This window comes from Scyliorhinus canicula, chromosome 27 (assembly GCF_902713615.1).
Source record: "Scyliorhinus canicula chromosome 27, sScyCan1.1, whole genome shotgun sequence".
Lineage (NCBI taxonomy): Eukaryota > Metazoa > Chordata > Chondrichthyes > Carcharhiniformes > Scyliorhinidae > Scyliorhinus > Scyliorhinus canicula.
The window spans coordinates 2,836,329-2,856,698 of NC_052172.1; the positions used below are offsets into that span (position 1 = coordinate 2,836,329).

The 20,370-nt window shown below is 49.5% G+C and overlaps 1 protein-coding gene across 2 annotated transcripts in view; it reads right to left on the reverse strand.

The window, feature by feature from the left end:
* LOC119957801 (metastasis-associated protein MTA1-like) overlaps positions 1 to 20,370 on the reverse strand; it is a 159,951-nt gene that overhangs the window by 36,986 nt on the left and 102,595 nt on the right. For both annotated transcript variants that reach the window (XM_038785910.1, XM_038785909.1), the window contains exons 8-14: positions 20,241 to 20,358; positions 16,657 to 16,759; positions 15,770 to 15,869; positions 12,271 to 12,459; positions 9,337 to 9,411; positions 7,307 to 7,365; positions 1,749 to 1,870 (exon numbers count right to left, since the gene is read on the reverse strand). In XM_038785910.1, the coding sequence (XP_038641838.1) occupies positions 1,749 to 1,870; positions 7,307 to 7,365; positions 9,337 to 9,411; positions 12,271 to 12,459; positions 15,770 to 15,869; positions 16,657 to 16,759; positions 20,241 to 20,358 (766 nt within the window). The remainder of the gene's footprint in view (positions 1 to 1,748; positions 1,871 to 7,306; positions 7,366 to 9,336; positions 9,412 to 12,270; positions 12,460 to 15,769; positions 15,870 to 16,656; positions 16,760 to 20,240; positions 20,359 to 20,370) is intronic.

A 20,370-nucleotide genomic window follows, 5' to 3' on the forward strand; every position in this document is an offset into this window, starting at 1 on the left:
TCTGGACTCTCTCATCAGGGAAGCATTCTTTCAGCATCTCAAGTGTTTGTAACACTGGAGGTAAACGAGAAGATATCCAAAAGAGAGAGGTGCCATTACTGAGAGAGGAAAAGCTCCCCGGCACAGGCACTTGGGTCGAGTAAAGCATGTCCCATCAAACATGCCCAGGGCAAGTACAGCACAGGCTAGATACAGATTAAAGTTCCTTCTACAGTGTCCTGTTTAACACTCCCAGGCGAGGTACAGCACACGTTAGGTACATAGTGCTATGGATCAAAGTGGTTTTTGTATCTTTGGTAAAGTTGGTGGTAAAGTTATTAAAAGAACTTGGGTTACGGTATCCAGATTATATATCTGCTAAAGGTGTGATTAAGGGGTTAACAGCTAGGCAGACTGTGATTTCACTCTTGGGAGGGGCTGGGGCTGTTTTTAGTTTCGTTTTCAGCCCTGCCCGGAGTCTGTTGTTCTTAGTTTCATTTTTGGAGTTCCGTTCTGGATTCTGAGGAAAGGAGTTGTGTTTCTCAGACTGACTTCCGAAAGCTTCTCTCCCAAGGACTTTGTGAATAAATCTGTGAGCCACTGAGTGTGAACTTTATTAGTCAGTGACATTTGACCTGTGGGTGTAGATTTTACTTATTTGAAACTTTAGAAATAGATGGGAAAGTCAGCTCAAAGACCGTTCCTTTTTTCAAGAACTTAATTGAAAAGCTGCTTTTTCCTTGAATGATAATGGGGTTAATCCAGTGTTAATAATAAAGTTTGATTTAATATAAAAGATCCCCGTTTGTCAGTGGAATTAGTCCTGGTGCAAGTATCCTTTCCTCTGTTCACAAATTTAATAGGGTCTCGTCCAGTTCCCGAATATAAATTGGTGTCTGCCCAGGTACCGTAACAGGAGAAGCTCTTCTGCACCGCACTAGTAATGTGCTCCACTCAGCCACAGGCGGATGTTCCCGTGACACAAATATCCCCCCCCCAATCAGGCAAGTCTGTCACCTCTGCTTCAGTTTCCCCAGCAGTTTGGGTCTATAATGGCGAAGTCGCCTGCTGACACAAGCCAAACACAGCAGTCCTGGGGAGACATTCTGTGAGCTGGATTTGACAGCAGTGCACCAGAGATGAAAGGCCTCTGCCTGACCCACTATGCTCAGAAATAACGGAGGCTCCCCTTCCCGAGAGGAAACCAATGAGTTACGGTAACATGCACACAAGTATAGTTGTGGCCCCCAGGGATTCACAGCGAGTTCTGAGTTCAGGGGAAGTGCCGCATAAATTGTGGGTGGTAAGGGGGCAAAAGGAAGGGTCCAGGTCAAAGTGGACAAAAGGTTGACATTTTTGCAGTAAGTGGTACTTGGTACATGTCATTCTTGAAATGAAAATTGCTTGTCACAAGGAGGCTTCAAATGAAGTTACTGTGAAAATCCCCTAGTCACCACATTCCGGCGCCTGTTCGGGGAGGCTGGTACGGGAATTGAACCGTGCTGCCGGCCGGCCTTGGTCTGCTTTCAATTCAGCGATTTAACCCAGTGTTAAACAACCCCAAACAATCCTGCATCATCTCTCCCGATGGCCTGGATGTGGGATTGGGTTATACAGTTTGAGAATGTCCTGCTTGCTGGTTAAAATCCTCCACACGAGAGTGAAGTGTCGATTGTGGCTCTCGCACGCACATCGTAGGATGACACTGGCCCATGAGCGTGTGTGTGTGTGTGTGTGTGTGTGTGTGTGTGTAGCAAGGTTCTACTTACTGTAGCAGCTCTCACAAGCCCTGCCCGCTCCTCCGTTCTGCCCTGGGAACCCAGCTCCATTTACCATCCCAGGTTTGCTGACTGCATTATTCACATTGATCTGGTTAGGGTTTGGCTTGTTGCTGAAGAAAATAACAGAGACGGATGTTGAAAGCTCATGGTGTCTGATCAGTAGGAGACTGCACCGTGCCCAAAAAGCTGTATCCCCACTGCTGCAAACCTGGTAGCCTGATTTAACACTCTTTGTGGTCACTCTCCCCAGTTCCAGATGGAGAAAAAATGGTAACTTAAGTGGTGCTGATCAAAAGATACCAGTCTTGGGTAAAGCGCAGACAATTGGTGCGGACAGGCGGAGAGCCAGATGTTCCCTCCGACTGAACACTCTTCATGGTCAACATTCACACAAAACGGCTATGGGACCTGCAGAACTGTACTCCAAAAGATGCAGTATCTTCAGGACAGCACGAGTTTTGTCAAAGCTTTTCTTATTGCACTCATCAGGACAATTCACAAGATCAGCTGCCTGGTTTAAGTTTCAAATAATGCTTGGCAGTTAACTGTCAGTTGCTATCAACTGGTCCATTCTCCATGGCAAAGCCTCCACCAATCAACACACTTTTCTCATACAGTATAAAATGTTGCTCCTAATACATTTGGTATTCTTGCGAGTTGTCCTGTTGAATGCAAGACAAATAGCTTCGACAACAAAATACTTTTCAGCAACATTCACGTTCTGCGCTATTAAACGGTTATTTGTTTTTTTAAAAAGTGTTATTTAAAAAGGGTCAGGTGTAGCCTCAAAAAACCCTGGGGACTGAGGACCTGACTCTTACAGAACCATAGGTTATTCATCACCCCTTCAAAATTTATTAGTTTTAGTTGTGTTACTGGGGCGGCACGGTGGTGCAGTGGTTAGCACTGCTGCCTCAAGGCGCCGAGGACCCGGGTTCGATCCCGGCCACGGGTCACTGTCCATGTGCAGTTTGCACATTCTCCCTGTGTCTGCTTGGGTCTCACCCCCACAACGCAAAGATGTGCAGGATAGGTGAAATGGTCACGCTAATTTGCCCCTTAATTGGGTACTTTAAATGTATCAAAAAAAGCTACAGCTGTGTTCGGCCTGACAGTTACCTAAAATCTGCTTGCTGTGTGCATGTGTCAACTCTTAAGGATTTCACGCTGAGATCAAGCGACATCGGTTATGTTTCATTATTATTCGCCCCAGAGTTCCGGTTGCGGTGATGCGGAGCTAAGCCGCACGTTCGGTAGCTCCCGCTATTTTTGGTCTTTTGGGCTCTTTTAAGGGCCCGTAGCGGTGCTGGTTGGACTTTTCCCCGGGTGGGAACACATCCACTGTGCTCATCTGCCGGTGGATGGACTGGACCAGGAGCGGAGCGGTCAAAAAATCAGCTTTGGAGCAGAGAAAGGTGCGAGGCAGGAAAAACAAGATGGCGGCGGGCGGGGAACCGGCAGCGTGGCAGCAGTGGGCGCAGGAGCAGCAGGAGCTGCTTCAGCGAGCTGAAGGCTGAGATCCTGGAACCGTTTAAGGCCTCGCTGGACAAGCTCATGGCGACTCAGACGGCTCAGGGTGCAGAGATCCGAGAGCTACAGCAAAAGGCCTCGGAGAGCGAGGATGAAATCCTAGGCCTGGCAGTGAAGGTGGAGTCGAACGAGGTGCTTCACAAGATGTGGCTAGCGAGGATGGAGGAGATGGAGAACCACTCCCGTCATTAGAACCTGCGGATTTTGGGCCTCCCGGAGGGGCTGGAAGGTTCGGATTTGGGGGCCTACGTGGCTGTGATGCTGAACTCATTAATGGGCTGGGGTGCCCATCGAGTGCTATTGAGGAAGCCCAGGCTGAACGAGCCGCCTAGGGCGGTGCTGGTCCGTTTTCACCGCTTCGTTGACCGTGAGCGTGTGCTGAGATGGGCGAAGAAGGAAAGGAGCAGCAAGTGGGAGAATGCAGAGATCAGGATCTATCAGGACTGAAATGAAAAATGAAATGAAAATCGCTTATTGTCACGAGTAGGCTTCAATGAAGTTACTGTGAAAAGCCCCTAGTCGCCACATTCCAGCGCCTGTCCGGGGAGGCTGGTACGGGACTGGAACGCGGAGGTGGAGAAGAGAAGGGCTGGTTTCAATCGGGCGAAGGCAGTGCTTCACAAGAAGGGGGTGAAGTTCGGCCTGCTACAGCCGGCACGCCTCTGGGTCACTTACAAGGGTCGCCAGCTCTACTTCAATTCCTCGGAGGAGGCCTGTGCCTTTGTCCAGGCAGAGAAGCTGGACTCGAACTGAGGACTGGGGGGCTGGGGAATGATGTATACAGTCCGGCTTTGTCCTCCTTGGTATTCTTTTGTTTTTATTGGTTGTGTTTGATGATGCCTTTTTGCTTTTTCGCATTTTGGGGCTGTTATTTATTTATTTGGGTGCTTTTTCGTTTTTTCACTGGTGGAGGGTTGGGGAGCTGTTCGCAGTCCCGCTGGGTCATGTGCCCGTCTTTTTCCCGCGTGTTGGGTCGGGGGGGGGCGGGGTTTGGGATGGAAGCGCGGGTTTTCTTCCCGCGCTGGAGGAGCAGTGGGCGGGGGGAATGGTGGTTATGTTGCATCGGGGGGGTCGTTGGGATGGTGGGAGCAGCCGGGGTCAGCAGGAGTCGGCTGACTTACGGAAGTATGATGGAACGGGCCTGGGGGGTTCTGCGGGCACGTGGTGAGCCGAGGGAGAGCTATGGCTGACCAGCGCAGAGGGAGGGGGAAGACACCCCAGATTCGGCTGGCCACATGGAACGTGAGGGGGCTGAATGGACCGGTGAAGCGGTCCCGGGTCTTGGCGCATTTGATGGGGCTGGGAGCGGACGTGGCTATGCTCCAGGAGACACACCTTAAGGTGGCGGATCAGGTGAGGCTGAGAAGAGGCTGGGTTGGGCAGGTGTTCCACTCGGGGCTAGATGCGAAGAATCGAGGGGTGGCGATTTTAGTTGGCAAGAGCTTGTCGTTTGTGGCGTCGAGTGTGGTGGCGGACAGTGGAGGAAGATATGTAATGGTGAGTGGTAGGCTTCAAGGGGAGCGGGTGGTTCTGGTTAATGTGTACGCCCCCAACTGGGACGATGCGGGCTTCATGCGGCGAATGTTGAGCCGGATCCCGGACCTGGAGACGGGGACTTGATCTTGGGAGGGGATTTTAATACAGTGCTGGACCCGGCTCTGGATCGTTCGAGGTCAAGGACGGGCAGGGGGCCGGCGGCGGCCTCAGTGCTGAGGGGGTTAATGGATCAGATGGGAGGGGTCGACCCTTGGAGGTTTTTGAGGCCGGGAGGTAGGGGGTTTTCCTTTTTCTCCCATGTCCACAAGGCTTATTCCCGGATTGACTTTTTTGTTCTCAGCAGGGCGCTAATCCCGAGAGTGGTGGGGGCGGAGTATTCGGCGATAGCCATATCAGACCACGCTCCGCATTCGGTGGACCTGGAGCTGGGGGAGGGGAAGGATCAGCGCCCGCTGTGGAGGTTAGATGTGGGGCTTCTGGCAGAGGAGGAAGTATGTGGGCGGGTCCGTCGGGGTATAGAGGGGTATTTGGAAGCTAATGACAATGGGGAGGTGCAAGTTGGGGTGGTCTGGGAAGCTCTGAAGGCAGTGGTTAGAGGGGAGCTGATATGTATTCGGGCGCACAGGGAGAGTGGGGAGAGAGTTGAGAGGGAGAGGTTGGTGGAAGAAATGGTAAGGGTGGACAGGAGGTATGCGGATGTCCCGGAGGAGGGGCTTTTGAGGCAGCGTCGCAGTCTCCAAGTGGAATGCGATATACTGACCACCCGAAAGGCGGAGGCGCAGTGGAGGAGGGGGCGGTATATGAGTACGGGGAAAAGGCAAGTCGGATGCTGACCCACCAGCTCCAGAAGTGGGAGGCAGCGAGAGAGATAGGGGGAGTCACAGATGCATGAGGGAACCTGGTGCGGAGTGGTAGGGACATTAATGGGGTGTTCAGATCCTTTTACGAGGGGCTGTACCGGTCGGTGCGCCCTAGGGAGGTGGGCGGGATGGACTGCTTTCTGGATAAGCTGGAGTTGCCAAGAGCGGAGGATGAGCGGGTGGAGGTCTGGGGGCCCCAATCGAGTTGGAGGAGCTGATGGAGGTGCTGGGGAGCATGCAGACAGGGAAAGCACCGGGACCTGACGGGTTCCCGGTAGAGTTTTATAAGAAGTTCTCAGATCTGCTGGGCCCACTGTTCGTGAGGACCCTGAATAAGGCGGGGGGGGCGGCGCTGCCCCCGACGATGTCTAGAGCAATAATCTCACTGATCCTGGAAGAGGTTGGAGGGGGCGGCCTGTGTGGGCACGAGTTTGGAGGCATTGGTGATGGCCCCGCTCCCACTCCCCCCCGGCAAGGTACTCTACGAGTCCAGTAATGGTGGCTTCCCTCAAAATTTGGGGGCAGTGGAGGCAGCATAGGGGGGAAGTGAAGGCCTCAGTGTGGGGCCCCGATAAGGGGCAATCACCGGTTTGCACCAGGGAGAATAGATGGTGGGTTTTTGAGTTGGCATAGGGCAGGCATCAGGCGGATGGGGGACCTTTTCCTCGATGGGAAATTTGCGACTTTAGAGGAGCTGGAGGGGAAGTGGGGTCTCCCCCCTGGGAATACCTTCAGGTATATCCAGATTAGGGCGTTTGTTAAGCGGCAGGTGGCGGAGTTTCCGCTATTGCCGCCAAGGGGGGTTCAGGATAGGGTGCTCTCGGGGACGTGGGTCGGTGAGGGCAGGATCTCGGCAATTTATCAGGTGATGCAGGAGGAGGAGGAGGCCTCGGTGGAAGAGCTGAAAGCGAAGTGGGAGGAAGCGTTGGGGGAGGAGATCGACGAGGGGACGTGGGCGGATGCCCTGGGGAGGGTGAACTCGTCCTCTTCTTGTGCACGGCTCAGCTTAATTCAGCTGAAGGTGCTGCATAGGGCGCACATGACTGGGGCCAGGATGAGCCGGTTCTTTGGGTGAGAGGACAGGTGTGGGAGGTGTTCGGGAGGCCCAGTGAACCACACCCACATGGTCTGGCCGTGTCCGGCGCTGAAGGGTTTCTGGAAGGGGGTGGCAGGGACCTTGTCCAAGGTGGTCGGTTCCAGGGTGGAACCAGGCTGGAGGCTCGCTATCTTTGGGGTCGCATCGGAGCCGGGAGTGCAGGAGGCGAGAGGGGCCGGTACCCTGGCCATTGCGCCTCTAGTAGCCCGGCGTAGGATTCTCTTGCAGTGGAGGGACGCGAAGCCCCCGAACCCGGGGGGGGGGGGGCTATGGGTCTGTTAAGTGGGTTTGTTTTTGCGACTGTTTGTTTGCTACTTTCTTCTTTTTTGTATTGTTATTAATTTATTGCTTTGTATTGGGGGGGGGGGTTCTTCTTTCTGTTTATTTCTATACCTTGTTTATTTTATTGTTGGGAGAAAATTTGTTATTGAAAAATTTGAATAAAAATTGTTTTTTTTTATTTATTCTTCGACCCAGTTTGCCTTGCACGACACCTGATATTTGTTTGATATATTTACTAGGTATATATTTTTAAAAGGAGACAATCTCATGGGAGGACTTACTAGTTGGGGATGTATACTTGCTTCAGTCGGCTCTCTGCTTCAGCTGCTTTCAAACGTTTCTGGAAGAAAAAAGGACTGCATTGATTAGCGACCTCTTCAGACTCGTCCCTTCCGTGTGGATGCTGACGTACTGAAAACTCAAACACAGCCCGAGGTCTGATCTAGTTTTCAACGTGCCGCTGGTCACCATTGTGCCCACAGGAGCCTGCCCGAGACAACAGCGCTTGGGACCCACGAGGTCTTTCGTTCCTGAACACGAGATCCACAGGACAGCTGCATCGAAGCATCGCTACATTTAGAGACACCCCCCCCCCCCACTACACAAATATCTTGGGGGTCACAGTTGAGAGAGTAGGACCCCAAACAAAAGTTGACCGTTACACTCAAGTAATTGGATTCCCACTGTGAGAATACAGCGGCCAGGGGAAGTATTGGTGGCTGAAGTTTAGCCTGGTTGAGTCCCTGGGAACGACACCAGCAGTCCGGCAATGTTTCAAAGGGACATGCACAGTTAAGTTTGGACAGCCGTCATTCCTTTCTTGGTCTGCTCGCCGCGCTGGTGAGCTGCGGGCTTTTGAACGGCCAACGGTCTCCCTTGGAAGAATTCACACGCCCTCAGAAAGCTGCCGCCTCGGCATCCTCACCACCCTCAGCCAGCGGAGCAGAAGCAAAACAATGAGTCTCACGTGGACACCAGCCTGTCAGCGAGTGGGACCAAGGTCGGGACCTCTTATCACCTCAGGGGTTCCCAATGCAAAAAAACTAAAAGAACAAAAAAATAAGGCAGAAACCGCGTGCGGATGTCCCTCTAACATTGCAATGGGCTTGGAACACACAGGTTTGAGAAAACGTTGACCCGCGATCACTCCCAGCCCCAAGAGCCAAAAATCTAGGATTGCTCCCATCAGAAGGTTAAAGATTTAATGGAGGTTCAAAATTATGAGGACTTTTAATGGTCTCCTATCTTTCCACTGGCAAAAGGTCAGTAGCCAGAGGGCACAGACTTATGGTATTGGGCATAAGAGCCAGAGTGGAGGGCAGGAGAAGCTGCTTTCCACAGGCAGATTAAAACTTGGCAGTGCTCCCTCAAGGGGCGCTGGATACAGATTCAACAGTAATCTTCAAAGAGGAATTGGATAAATACTTGAACGGGAAAAGAATCGCAGGGCTAAAGGATTAATCGGATAGTTTATGCATATGGTCGGTCTCCTTATCATAAGATCGCACAGAAATAGGGGTAGGCTGATCGGTCTGTGGCTTCAACTCCAGTTTTGGTTTAAAAATCGGCCTAGTTTAGCCTTGAACAGATTCAATGGCCCAGGCTCCACTGCTTTCTGGGGAAAGAGAAGACCACAGGCCTACAACCGCAGAGCCATTGTTTTTCCTCTTCTCAGTCTTAACAGGGAGACGCCTCGGTGTTTTAAACTCTTCTAGATTCCCATGTAAGGAAACACTCTCGGGGCATCTGCCCCTGTCGAGTCCACTCTGGGTCATATTTCTCAACCAGATCGCCCCTCATTCTTCTGAACTCCAAATGCACAGGCTAACCTGCTCAAATCTTTCCTCAAAAAGCCCCTCATCCCAGTTCTCTGAACTGCTTCCACTGTAAGCAGACCAGTTCCCCACAGGTGCAGTCACACCACTTCCCTATACAGCGTTAGCAAGACTTTCATAACTTTATACTCCAATCCCGAGAAATAAAGGGCAGCGTTCCATTTGCCTTCCTGGTTACTTGCTGTGCCCGCATGCTGACTGAGAGATTCATGTACCAGGACACCCAGGTTCCTCTGTAACCGGGGGTTTAGCTTTTCTACTCTGCTTTTCTAGTCTTCGCTGCTGTGTAACTCTATGAGGGCCAGTGCACCAGAATCAAACCATCTAGTATTACCGTAAAAACATTTGAGGGGGTGAGGAGGGGGGAAGATAAGCCCAGTGCCGACACTGAAGCAACCAGCCTACCAGCTCATCCCAGCCTACGCAGAAGTTCCTATAGCCAACATTCAGTATCGATGAAAAGCAGCACCCTCTACCTGTTGCACGTATCTGTCAGTTGTTTTCCACATGTAATAGTATTCGATTATGCTGGTTAGCGATTTCCACGGGAGCTGAAACAGTCAATGAAGAGGTATTTAGAGTCCAGAACAACAATACAATCTCATGCATCCAGCAGCATCCACCAAGCACAGCTCCCCAGGATGCTTACACTACCTGGCACAGTAAAAACACTGTTCATAACAGAGGCTGTATGAACTGTTCCGGAGGCCCAGAGAACCCTCTCGCTGGGTATTTCTGCCCCTTGCCACTGCAGCAGCAATGGCCTTTCATTTTGGGCATATAGGACGAGAGGTGCACCTGCCTGAAGGACAATAGAAGGCCCGTCCTGAACGACTGCACAGTAAAATCAGGCCCCATGTGGGTGATTCTTGACTTTGAGCAGCTTTTATAAAAGAGAGACTTGCATTTATACAGCGCCTACCGCATCCTCAGGCTTCACCGCCAATCAAGTACTTTCATGGAGGTAAAAGCAGGAACCCAACTGGTGCACAGCAAGATCCCACAAACAAAGTGAATGGCCAGAGTTTGGCAGTGTTGGTTGAGCGAGACACAAGAGTTACCTGCTTATTTTGTTTTTATTTAAAAATGTAGTCTTTTCCACGTTGCTGAGCAGACAGTTGAATGAGATTGTTAAACTGAGGCTTCAAAAGGCTCCGGCAGTACAGCACCCCCCAACACTGCAGCCAAGCGTGGGCCGGGATTCTGTGCTCAGGTTCTGGAGCAGCAAATCCCATAACGTCTGCTTCAAGGAGGTCAGTGTACGACAGGCACAGATCTTGCACGTCTCAACATTACCACAATCCCCATACTCAGCCTGTGTGTAAAAGGCTACTCAGGATCACAAGGCAACATTCCGTGGCTGAAATGGTTTTCCTGATTTGGCCACTTTCCGCCAGACATGTTGCAGTTCTGATTTCTTCCCACTAGAGGACACCAAAGTCCATGGCAAATATAGTGGAACTTAGTCAAACGGGGGCAGAGTTCATAGTTCATAGAATTTACAGTGCTGAAGGCTGCCATTCGGCCCATTGAGTCTGCACCAGCTCTTCGAAAGAGCACCCTATTCAAGCCCATACCTCCACCCTATCCCCACAACCCCACCTGATCTTTTTGGACACGAAGGGCAATTTATCATGGCCAATCCACCTAACCTGCACATCTTTGGACTGTGGGAGGAAACCGGAGCACCCGGAGGAAACCCACGCAGACACGGGGAGAGCGTGCAGACTCCGCCCAGACAGTGGCCCAAGCCGGGAATCGAACCATGCCGCCCTGGAGCTGTGAAGCCACAGTGCTAACCACTGTGCTGCCATGCCTTGCAGGGTGTCACTGCAAGAATTGGATTTCTGTACCATTTGATATTAGACGCGGCATTTATCCTGAGCTACGGTGCATATCCGCAAACTTCCAACAGGGTGCTGTGTATTATCTACAAACGGCAATATTTATCCTCGATACACAATTCCAGATCTTAAAACACGTGGTCCCAGCACTGATCCCGGATACCAGCACAATCCAAATCCCTCCAGTCCTCTTTCTCCAACTGGCGAGAGATTGCCCTCAGTGAGTCCATGCTTCTCTGCGAATATTAACTTTGTCTCGAGAGTTCTCGGAGCTCATCACCAAGGCTGACTACCAATGTTGTTTGATAATGCTCATGAAGCAGATGGGAGGGGGGGGGGGTGTAAAAGAGAGAGAGATAGCGAGAGAGAGAGATAGCGAGAGACAGATAGAGAGAGAGAAAGATATAGAGATAGAGATAAAGGTAGCGACAGAGAGAGGGAGAGATAGAAGTAGAGATATAGAGAGAGATGGAGAAAGAGATGGCGATGGATAGAGATAGAGAGATAGAGAGAGAAAGATATAGAGATAGAGATAGAAATAACAATAGAGAGAGACAGAGACACACAGAGAGAGTGTATGTGAGACAGAGACAGAGAGAGAGACACAGAGAGAGACAGAAAGAAATGGTGGGCAAGAACCGGTCTCTCTCTTTCCCTTTTCAGTCGAGACCCCAGTTTCGAAGGATGGCTGGAAGATCATGGGCAGAGCCTCTGAACGTCCCTCAGTATTGAAATACACAAGTCACCAGAGCACTGTGCTTACGCTACACCAATGGCGGGCAACTTGTGACCCGGGGTCCGCATGCAGCCCACCTAGGTTCGGAGTGCAGCCCCACGATACATTTTGTTGTGCATGTGCAGTGTCGCCACATTCCGTTGATTTCCGTCCATGTAGTTTTTTTTTCCTGACTGTATGACTCAAGTGATTTGCATGTATAGCGAGGGTGAGCAAAGTGAGGTGCGTGCTGATTGCTCACAACACTGACTGACAGCGCCGTGTCCAAAGTGTAAATTATTATTTTGTTTTTATCATTTGAAGTTAATGATAGTTCTATTAATATACAACTGATTAAACATTTTCTAGCACTCGTTACCAATTATTCAGCAGTGTATTAAATGTATTTAATTTTATCCATGAGCGTCAGGGTTATTGAACAAGCCCAGTTTCAAACTTGCAGCTCACGGAGGTGAAGAAGGGACACTCGTGCAGCCCATTCACTCACCAAGGCTTCTAATCACTACGCTACACTGTCCCATCAAACACTTCCAGGGTAGATACAGCAAGAGTTAGCTAGAGGAAAGCTCCCTTTCCACTGCCCCGGAAGCACTCCAAACGGTTTGATACCAAGTAAAGTCTCCCTCAACATTGACCTTCCAATCCTTGATGGGACATTGTTCAAATCCAGAGCACCAGACAGGAATTCAGAGAGAATATCAATGCTGTGGTTGTCAAATGGCTCATTCGCAACAGATTTTTAAGGGCCCCAATCAAACCCACGCAGTTACAGGACCCGACTACTGTTCTCCCTAGATAATACACTGCTTACAACTTTGGGTCATACTCACAAAGTCTTGTCGAATGTCACTGAAATCCTTCCCATATTTTTCAAGAGCTTCCTCGAACAAGTTGGCTTCGGAAGCCGACCATTCCTCCATCTCGTCCCGACAGAGCACGGGCCCTCCCTGCGGCACCAGCGCTGAAATCGCCTTCGACACGTCATAATTATTTTTATGTAATGTATCCATCGAATGAAACTGCAAGAGGCGACACAGTAGGAGTCAAGAAGCGAGCATCCATTGAAACAGGACAAGCCGTACCCACAATTTCAGCACCCCCAGATAGAACACTGCTCCCCCAGACTTGACCAGCACTTGGTTACACCGTCCCTGGACAGGTCAAGCCCGAGTTACAGTACCTCGCACCGTAGGTAAGCAATCAGGTATAGACGACAGTGCTGACACTACAGCAGCATTTACACCGACATGCAAGTTAAAATGGTCCAAGTTTTCACCTCATAAAACTCATCCGAGCTGAAGTATTAGAATACGCTGAATTGCAGCTTGAGGCACCGCGATTTGAAATGCATCACCTTGAAATGATTCAACAGCAGCCTTCCAAAGAGGATCGGATACATCGGTGAACGGGGATATGGGAAGAAAGTGAGCGTGTGGGACTAACTGGATTATTCTACTAAAGAATCTACAGACTCAATGGTCCAAAGTTTTTTTTATATAAATGTTTTGACTGGATATGCATGTTGATGGGAAAGCCAGTAATCACTGCCCATTCCTGATTGCCCTCGAGAAGATGGTGAGCCGCCTTCTCGAACTGCCATTGTCCATCTGATCCAGGTCCACCCACAGTGCTGTTCGGATGGGAGTTCCTGGATGTTGACCCAGCAGCAGTGAAGGAACAGCCGAAAATATTTCCAACTCAGGACGGCGTGTGATTTGGAGGGAAACTTGCAGGAGGAGGTGCTGCTCCCATGTCTCTGCTGCCCTTGTCCTTCTCGGTGGATTTGAAAGGTGCTGTCTGAGGAGCTTTGGCGAGTCGCTGCAGTGCATCTTGTAGATGGTACACACGGCTGCCACTGTGTGTCAGAGTGGAGGGAGTGAATATTTAAGGTGATGGATGAGATGCCAATCAAGCAGCTACTGTGTCTTGGATGGTGTTGAGCTTCTCACTCATCCAGGCAGGTGGAGAGTATTTCATCACACTCCTGACTTGTGCCTTGTATTACAAGCCAGGGTTTAGAGAACCCCAAAGTGTAACATGGGGTTCACCTGACCCACAACTTTTAATAGAGAGTGGTTATGGGCAGCACAAGGGCCCACTCTGTAGGTGTGATGCAACAGAGATCTAAAGTACTTTTAAAATAAAACAATGTTTATCATATGAATCCAGTTAACATTTTATAAACACAGAGTAAATATCTTAGCAACTATCAACTCAAATACTCCCCCCCCAAAGAATACAGTACTCTATATCTTTCCTATACCAGCACTTGATTCCTTAATCTTTCCTAGCAACATCCATAAGATAAATACAATTTTTAACAAAGACAGCAGGTTTAAATTCTCTACTGAGAGCAGTTATCACTTTTAAATTAGCAAGTGATCTGAAGACATTCTTTTCATGCAGAGAGAGATCAAAATTACACCGTGTTTGACTGGATGCAGCTCCAACTCGGAAAACAAAACTAAACACACACACTAGCTGCCAGCTCAAAACCGAAAGTAAAAGCAGACAGACAGCCCAGCTCCACCCACACTCTGACATCACTGCAGCTATTTGATAAACACCCCTTTCTAAAATGTACATCCACTACAGCTATTTGATAAGCACCTATTTCTTAAAGGTACTCTCACATGACACTTGTAGATGGTGGACGTGCTCTGCAAAGTTATGGGATAAGTTACTTCCTTTAAAATTCCCAGTCTCTGATCTGCTCTTGTGGCCACATTATTTATTTGGCTGTTTCTGCTCAATGTTAACCCCCAGAATGTTGATTGTGGGGTATTTGGCAATGGTAATGTCGTTGAATGTCAGGGGAGATGGTTAGTTTTTCTATTGTTGGAGATGGTCATTGCCTGATATTTGGGTGGTGCGATGTTACTCGCCATTTTCCAGCCCAAGCCTTGTCCAGGTCTTGCTGCATATGGACACTACTTCAGTATCTGAGGAGTCGCGAACTGTGTCCAATGTTGTGCAATCATACGCAAGGCGAATATCATCGCCAACATCCCCACTTCTGACCTTATACTGGAAGGAAGGTCACTGATGAAGCAGCTAAATATGGTTGGGCCGAGAATACTACCTTGAGGAACTCTTACAGCGAGCTCCCAGGGCTGAGATCATAGGCCTCCGACAACCATAACCACCTTATTTTGTGTTTTCTGGCAGGGCCCATAGTCTTTGCTGCATCCAGTGTCTTCAGCCATTTCTTGAAATCAGACAGCGTGAATTCAATGGGCTAAAGACTTGTACGTGTGATGCTGGGGACCTCAGGAGGAGGCCAAGATGGATCATCCACTCGGCACTTCTGGCTGAGGCGAGTTGCAAATAATTCAGCCTCGTCTTATACATAGAATTATACATAGAATTTACAGTGCAGAAGGAGGCCATTCGGCCCATCGAGTCTGCACCGGCTCTTGGAAAGAGCATCCTACCCAAGGTCAACACCTCCACCCTATCCCCATAACCCAGTAACCCCACCCAACACTAAGGGCAATTTTGGACACGAAGGGCAATTTTTAGCATGGCCAATCCACCTAACCTGCACATCTTTGGACTGTGGGAGGAAACCGGAGTACCCGGAGGAAACCCACGCACACACGGGGAGGATGTGCAGACTCCGCACAGACAGTGACCCAAGCCGGAATTGAACCTGGGACCCTGGAGCTGTGAAGCGATTGTGCTATTCACAATGCTACCGTGCTGCCATGACGAGTCTCCCTATCCTCAGTAGAGCCCCCTCCTTCAAGGTTAGCTGTTTAATTGTCCACCACCATTCACGTCTCCATGTGGCAGGACTCCACAGCTTTGATCTGATCGGTTGGTTGTGGGGTCGCCGGGCTCGGTCGGTTGGATGCTACTTTCACTGTTTGACACGCAAGAAATCCCGTGTTGTAGCTTCACCAAGTTGACATCTCATTTTTAGTTATGCCTGGGACTGCTCCTGACATACCCCCCGACACTCTTCATTGAACCAGGGTTGATACCATAACCAGCAAGCCAAGGTGGAGGGGTGGAGTGTGAGCCAGGCCATGACATTAGAGGCGAGTGAATATAATTCTGCTGCTGCTGATGGCCCACAGTGCCTCATGGATGCCCAGTTTTGAGTTGCTGAATTTCTTGTGAATATATCTCATTTAGCGCAGGGGTAGGTAACATGCAACACAATGAAGGGTGAAGTGCAAGGACTGATCGGTGGTCACTCTTACCAATACTGAAAGTGCATTAGTACATACAGGATTTACATTAAGTTAGTTAATGCAGGCATGGTGGAAAATATCCAATGAGACAGGATCACTTTATAATTTAACACTTCAAGCACAACCTTACCAGTGTAATATCTCTAGAGGCAGCGGCAGCACTCATATGTAGACTTGGCTGTCGTATGGAGCTACTGCAGTCTAAGGCCCGAGCAAATGTACCTACAGATCTGTAGGATACAGAAATAAACCATCACAAACGAGCAGTACCAACAAGCCAATGCAATTCATCTCTTAAAGGGAGACGGTGCCACCTGGGCAGCAGAATGATACCTGTCCTGGTACACCACTCATCACCTGACTGACTGTGAGCAGTGCTCAACTCTGAACCCTAAACAATCAAGTTAGCTATGTTCTTCACACAAGGCTGCAAGAGAACATCATCTTTTGCACAAGATCAGATTGAGCGAGAGATAACTGCGCCCAAAATTGTGGCAGTAAATTAAAGTTTTTTTTTTAAAACAAAAGACAGAGACATCAACTAAACAAGATGGGGACCTGCGCAGGCTGCCCAACCGGGAATAGCGGACCAGCCATGACCATTGCTTAAAGGTACAAACCCCCCCCCCACAGACCCCCAGCACTATTCCCTCTGGCTGCTGTTAGAAGGATGTGCTGACAAGACCAGGGTGAAAGGTGGGGATATTGTTGGCTTATGATGGAAATCAAGAGAAAAGACTCTAGATAGACGGCAAACAGTTCAAACTCGGTAACTCGAGTCGGCAGCGCCTTCCCTCGCCTCCCTCCAGTCGGAACAAAAAAATAAGGTGCAGGACTCCAGTTTATATTAATATCTGTCTCCCAAGGGCCAACACGTGAAGGTCGCTCGATCACCAGCCCCTCGCCACAGCTGCAGAAGGGCAACAAGACCACCAGAATTTACTGGGCCTTTCTCTCAAGCCTCCAACAGCACAGAAATAAGGGCAATTGGTGGGTACCAGCAGTCATTGGGCTTACCGTGCAAGGACCAAGAACTGGTCTATCTGTCTGTCGGTCAGCGGGCTGTCCGGGTCCCAGGTTTTTACTTCAAGTTTTAACTGGTCTCTTTCATCCTCTTCATCTGAGGAATTAGAACAGGAGAAAAACCTTTTTAATACTGAGGGAGTGCAAAACACTGCTGCTCAAATGGACATGGGTGTTACACAATCATACAATCCTACAGTGCAGAAGGTGGCTATTCTGCCCATCGAGTCTGCACCGATTCTCCTAAAGAGCACACACCCAGGTCCAATCCCCGCCCTATTCCTGCAACCCCACCTAACCTTTGGACACCAAGGGGCAATTTATCAGGGCCAATCCACCTCACCGACACATCTTTGGACTGTGGGGAGGAAAGCGGAGCACCCGGAGAAAACCCACACAGACACGGGCCGAACGTGCAAACTCCACACAGTCACCAAAAATCAGAATCGAACCTGGGTCCTTGGCGCTGTGAGGCAGCAGTGCTAACCACCATGACGCCCCAGCCAGGTGCCCTTTACACAAACCATTGAAAGTTCATATGTCATCCAACAAGCAATTAGGAAAACAAATACTATGTTTGTCTATTATAACTACATTGGGCTTCGGTAAGACAACACCTGGAGGACTGTGTTCAAGCTTTGGTTTCCTTGCATCAGCTTGCCTTGGAGGATGTGCAACTTAGCTTGATTCCCGAGATAAGAGGATTAGACTACGAGGAGAGATGGGGCTCGTATCCTCTCAGGTTTGCAAGGATTATGCTCGGTTGCAGAGTGTATTCAGGACAGAGGTTGGTAGACTTTTGGATACTGTGGGAATCAAGGGAGATGGGACGATGGAAGGTCACCGATAAAGGGGCTGGTTTAGCACAGTAGGCTAATCAGCTGCTTGTAATGCAGAACAAGGCCAGCAGCACGGGTTCAATTCCCGTACCGACCTCCCCGAACAGGCACCGGAATGTGGCAACTAGGGGCTTTTCACAGTAACTTCATTGAAGCATACTCGTGACAATAAACGATTATCTCACTGAATGAAGCAGCAGGCTTGAAGGACCCAATACTTACTCGTTGCTCCCATTTCTTACATTGAGAACTGGGCAAATCCGGCATAGCTTGTGGCAATCCGCGAACATGTTACTGGTTATGCAGTTTATCTGCTTCCGCGAGAGACTTGAATAGTTGACCATTTTCCCTCGACCTTCAGAGGGAGTAAGTTAAACTTCACTGATCTTTTCTTTGCCGTGTAACTGTTAAAGTGCCTGGTTTGCATCCTGGAAATTGTGCTGGCCCCTCTGTCAGTACGTTCCAACACCCAGTTTTAAGATTGCCTGACTAATTATGTTCCGAATTGAAATGTCTAAAATTCTGACAGGGCTGGACAGACTGGATGCCGGGACGTTGCTTCCGCTGGCTGGAGGGTCGAGAACAAGGGGTCACGGCCTCAGGATACAGGGGTAGGCCATTTAGGACTGAAAGGAGGAGGGATTTCTTCACTCAGAGGGTGGGGGAACCGGTGAAATTCTCTACAACAGAAGGCTGTGGAGGCCTAATCACAGAATATATTTGAATAGGAAATAGATGGATTTAGGGTCATGGAGGCCCACAGCACAGAAAAGGCCCTTTGGCCCATTGTGTCTGCCCAGTCAGAAACAAGCACCTAATTATTCTAATCCCGTTTTCCAGCACTTGGCCCATTGCCTTGTGTGCCTTGGCATCGCAAGTGCACATCTAAATATTTCTTAAATGTTATGAGGGTCTCGGCCTTCACCACCCTTTCAGGCAGCGAGTTCCAAACTCCCACCACCCTCTGGGTGAAAAGGTTTTTCCTCACATCCCCTCTAAACCTCCTGACCTTAACCATAAATCGATGCCCCCTGGTCACTGATCCCTCCACCAAAATGGACTTCGAGACTCAAGGCAGCAAATGGCAGGGGCCCCACAGGTGTGTGGTATCAAGATAGAGGATCAGCCATGATCACGTTGAAAGGTGGAGCAGGCTTAGAGGGCTGAATAGCCTCCTCCTGCTCCAATTTTCTAACTCTAGGTTTCTGCAGAGTGGCTTCGGTAAACTCTCCACCAATAGCCTCAGACCTCTCCCTGCTGTGCTGGTTTTAGCTTATTCCCCATTTGTTTCTTTTCCCTGGTCTTACCAAGAACCATCAGCATTTTACATATAAAAGAAGTGCCTGGAGAGAGGTACTAGGAAGGGTGAACGCGACCTCGTCCTCTGCACGACCTAATCTTATTTAGCTAAAAGTAGCATTGAGCACACCTTACAAAGGCTAGAATGAGCCGATTTTTCGGTGGGGCGGAGGATAGATGCCACCTGTGTTCGAGGGGGCTGACACACCTCACGCACATGTCTGGTCGTGCTCAAAGCGGGGGGGGCTTCTGCAGGTCCTTTTTTTGATTCCATGTCAGCAAACCTGAACATTGGGTTGAAGCCGTGCACTCTGGTAGCATGATCGTGATGAATGGCGGAGCAGGCTCGAAGGGCCAAAAGACCTCCTCCTGCTCTTATCTTCTATGTATCTATGTTTGGAGTCTCAGACGTGACGGAGCTCCGGAAGAGGGCAGCAGACATTCTGGCCTTTGCCTCGCTTTTGGCAAGGAGGCAGATCCTCTTAGGCTGGATGTCGACAACACCACCAATCGCCTCACATGGCTGGGGGACCTGAGGGAGTTTATGCACCTCGAGAAGGCCAAGTTCTCTGTGAGAGGGACGGCGGACAGGTTGTACCATAGATGCCAGCCGTTTATAATGTAATTTAAAGAGTTGGTCGCTGTTAGGGGGAGGTGGGATAGGGTGCCTGGCAGGGATTTTGTTTAAATTGTGGGAGATGGGGGTTATAACTGTAATTATTTGGGTTTTCTTGCAAACGTTGAATTAAAATTGTTAAAATCTTTCCGAAAAAATGAAATGTCAAGTCTTGCATTCCCACACCAACTTTGCACAACCTCAGAATGGTCCAAAACATTTCCCAGTCAATCAAATACTTGCACGGTGCAGTCGCCATTCTAGCGCTGAAAACGTGGCAGTCAATTTGCAGTCAGCTCCCACTAACAGCAAGGATGTAATGATCTATTAATCGGGGTTTATTGTTCATGAAGTCGGCTGAGAAATCAATATTGGCCAGGGATACCTGCCTCCCCTCTTCTTCAAAATAGTGGCATGGGACCTCTGACTGGGATTCAATTTAAATGCTGAAAGACAGCACACCTCTGACCTTGCGGCACTCCCAAAGTTACAGCAGCCCAGTTTTCAAACAAAAACTCCCTCCAGGGATCAGCCCAAGCCGAGGGGAAGAGGATGAGATGGTCGGTTGCAGGAGAAAGAAGTGGCGGTGGAGGGCATTAGGAGAGCAGCAAACAATTTCTTTCGAGTTTTCCACCCAGGCGGTCGAAGATTTGCCGTCAGGGGGTAAGGAGGAGAGAAAATATGAAAGCAAACGCCAGAGACAAGTTCATGTTGCAGGCGAGGCAAGTAAAATATTGAGAAGGAATAAAAGGTGTAATAGCTTTAAACTTCCGAATGCGCCACTGGCAGAATAAACTCAAAGCTTGGCTGTGGATACCACCCACCTTCTTTTAGTAAATCCGGAATGTCCGCCTGGTACCTGGGACCTACACGGATCTCTCCTTTATCTGCTAGAAGAGTCTTTTGCTGTGGATCGTAAACTAGACAATAAAAAAAGGAATCCTGAAAAAAAAA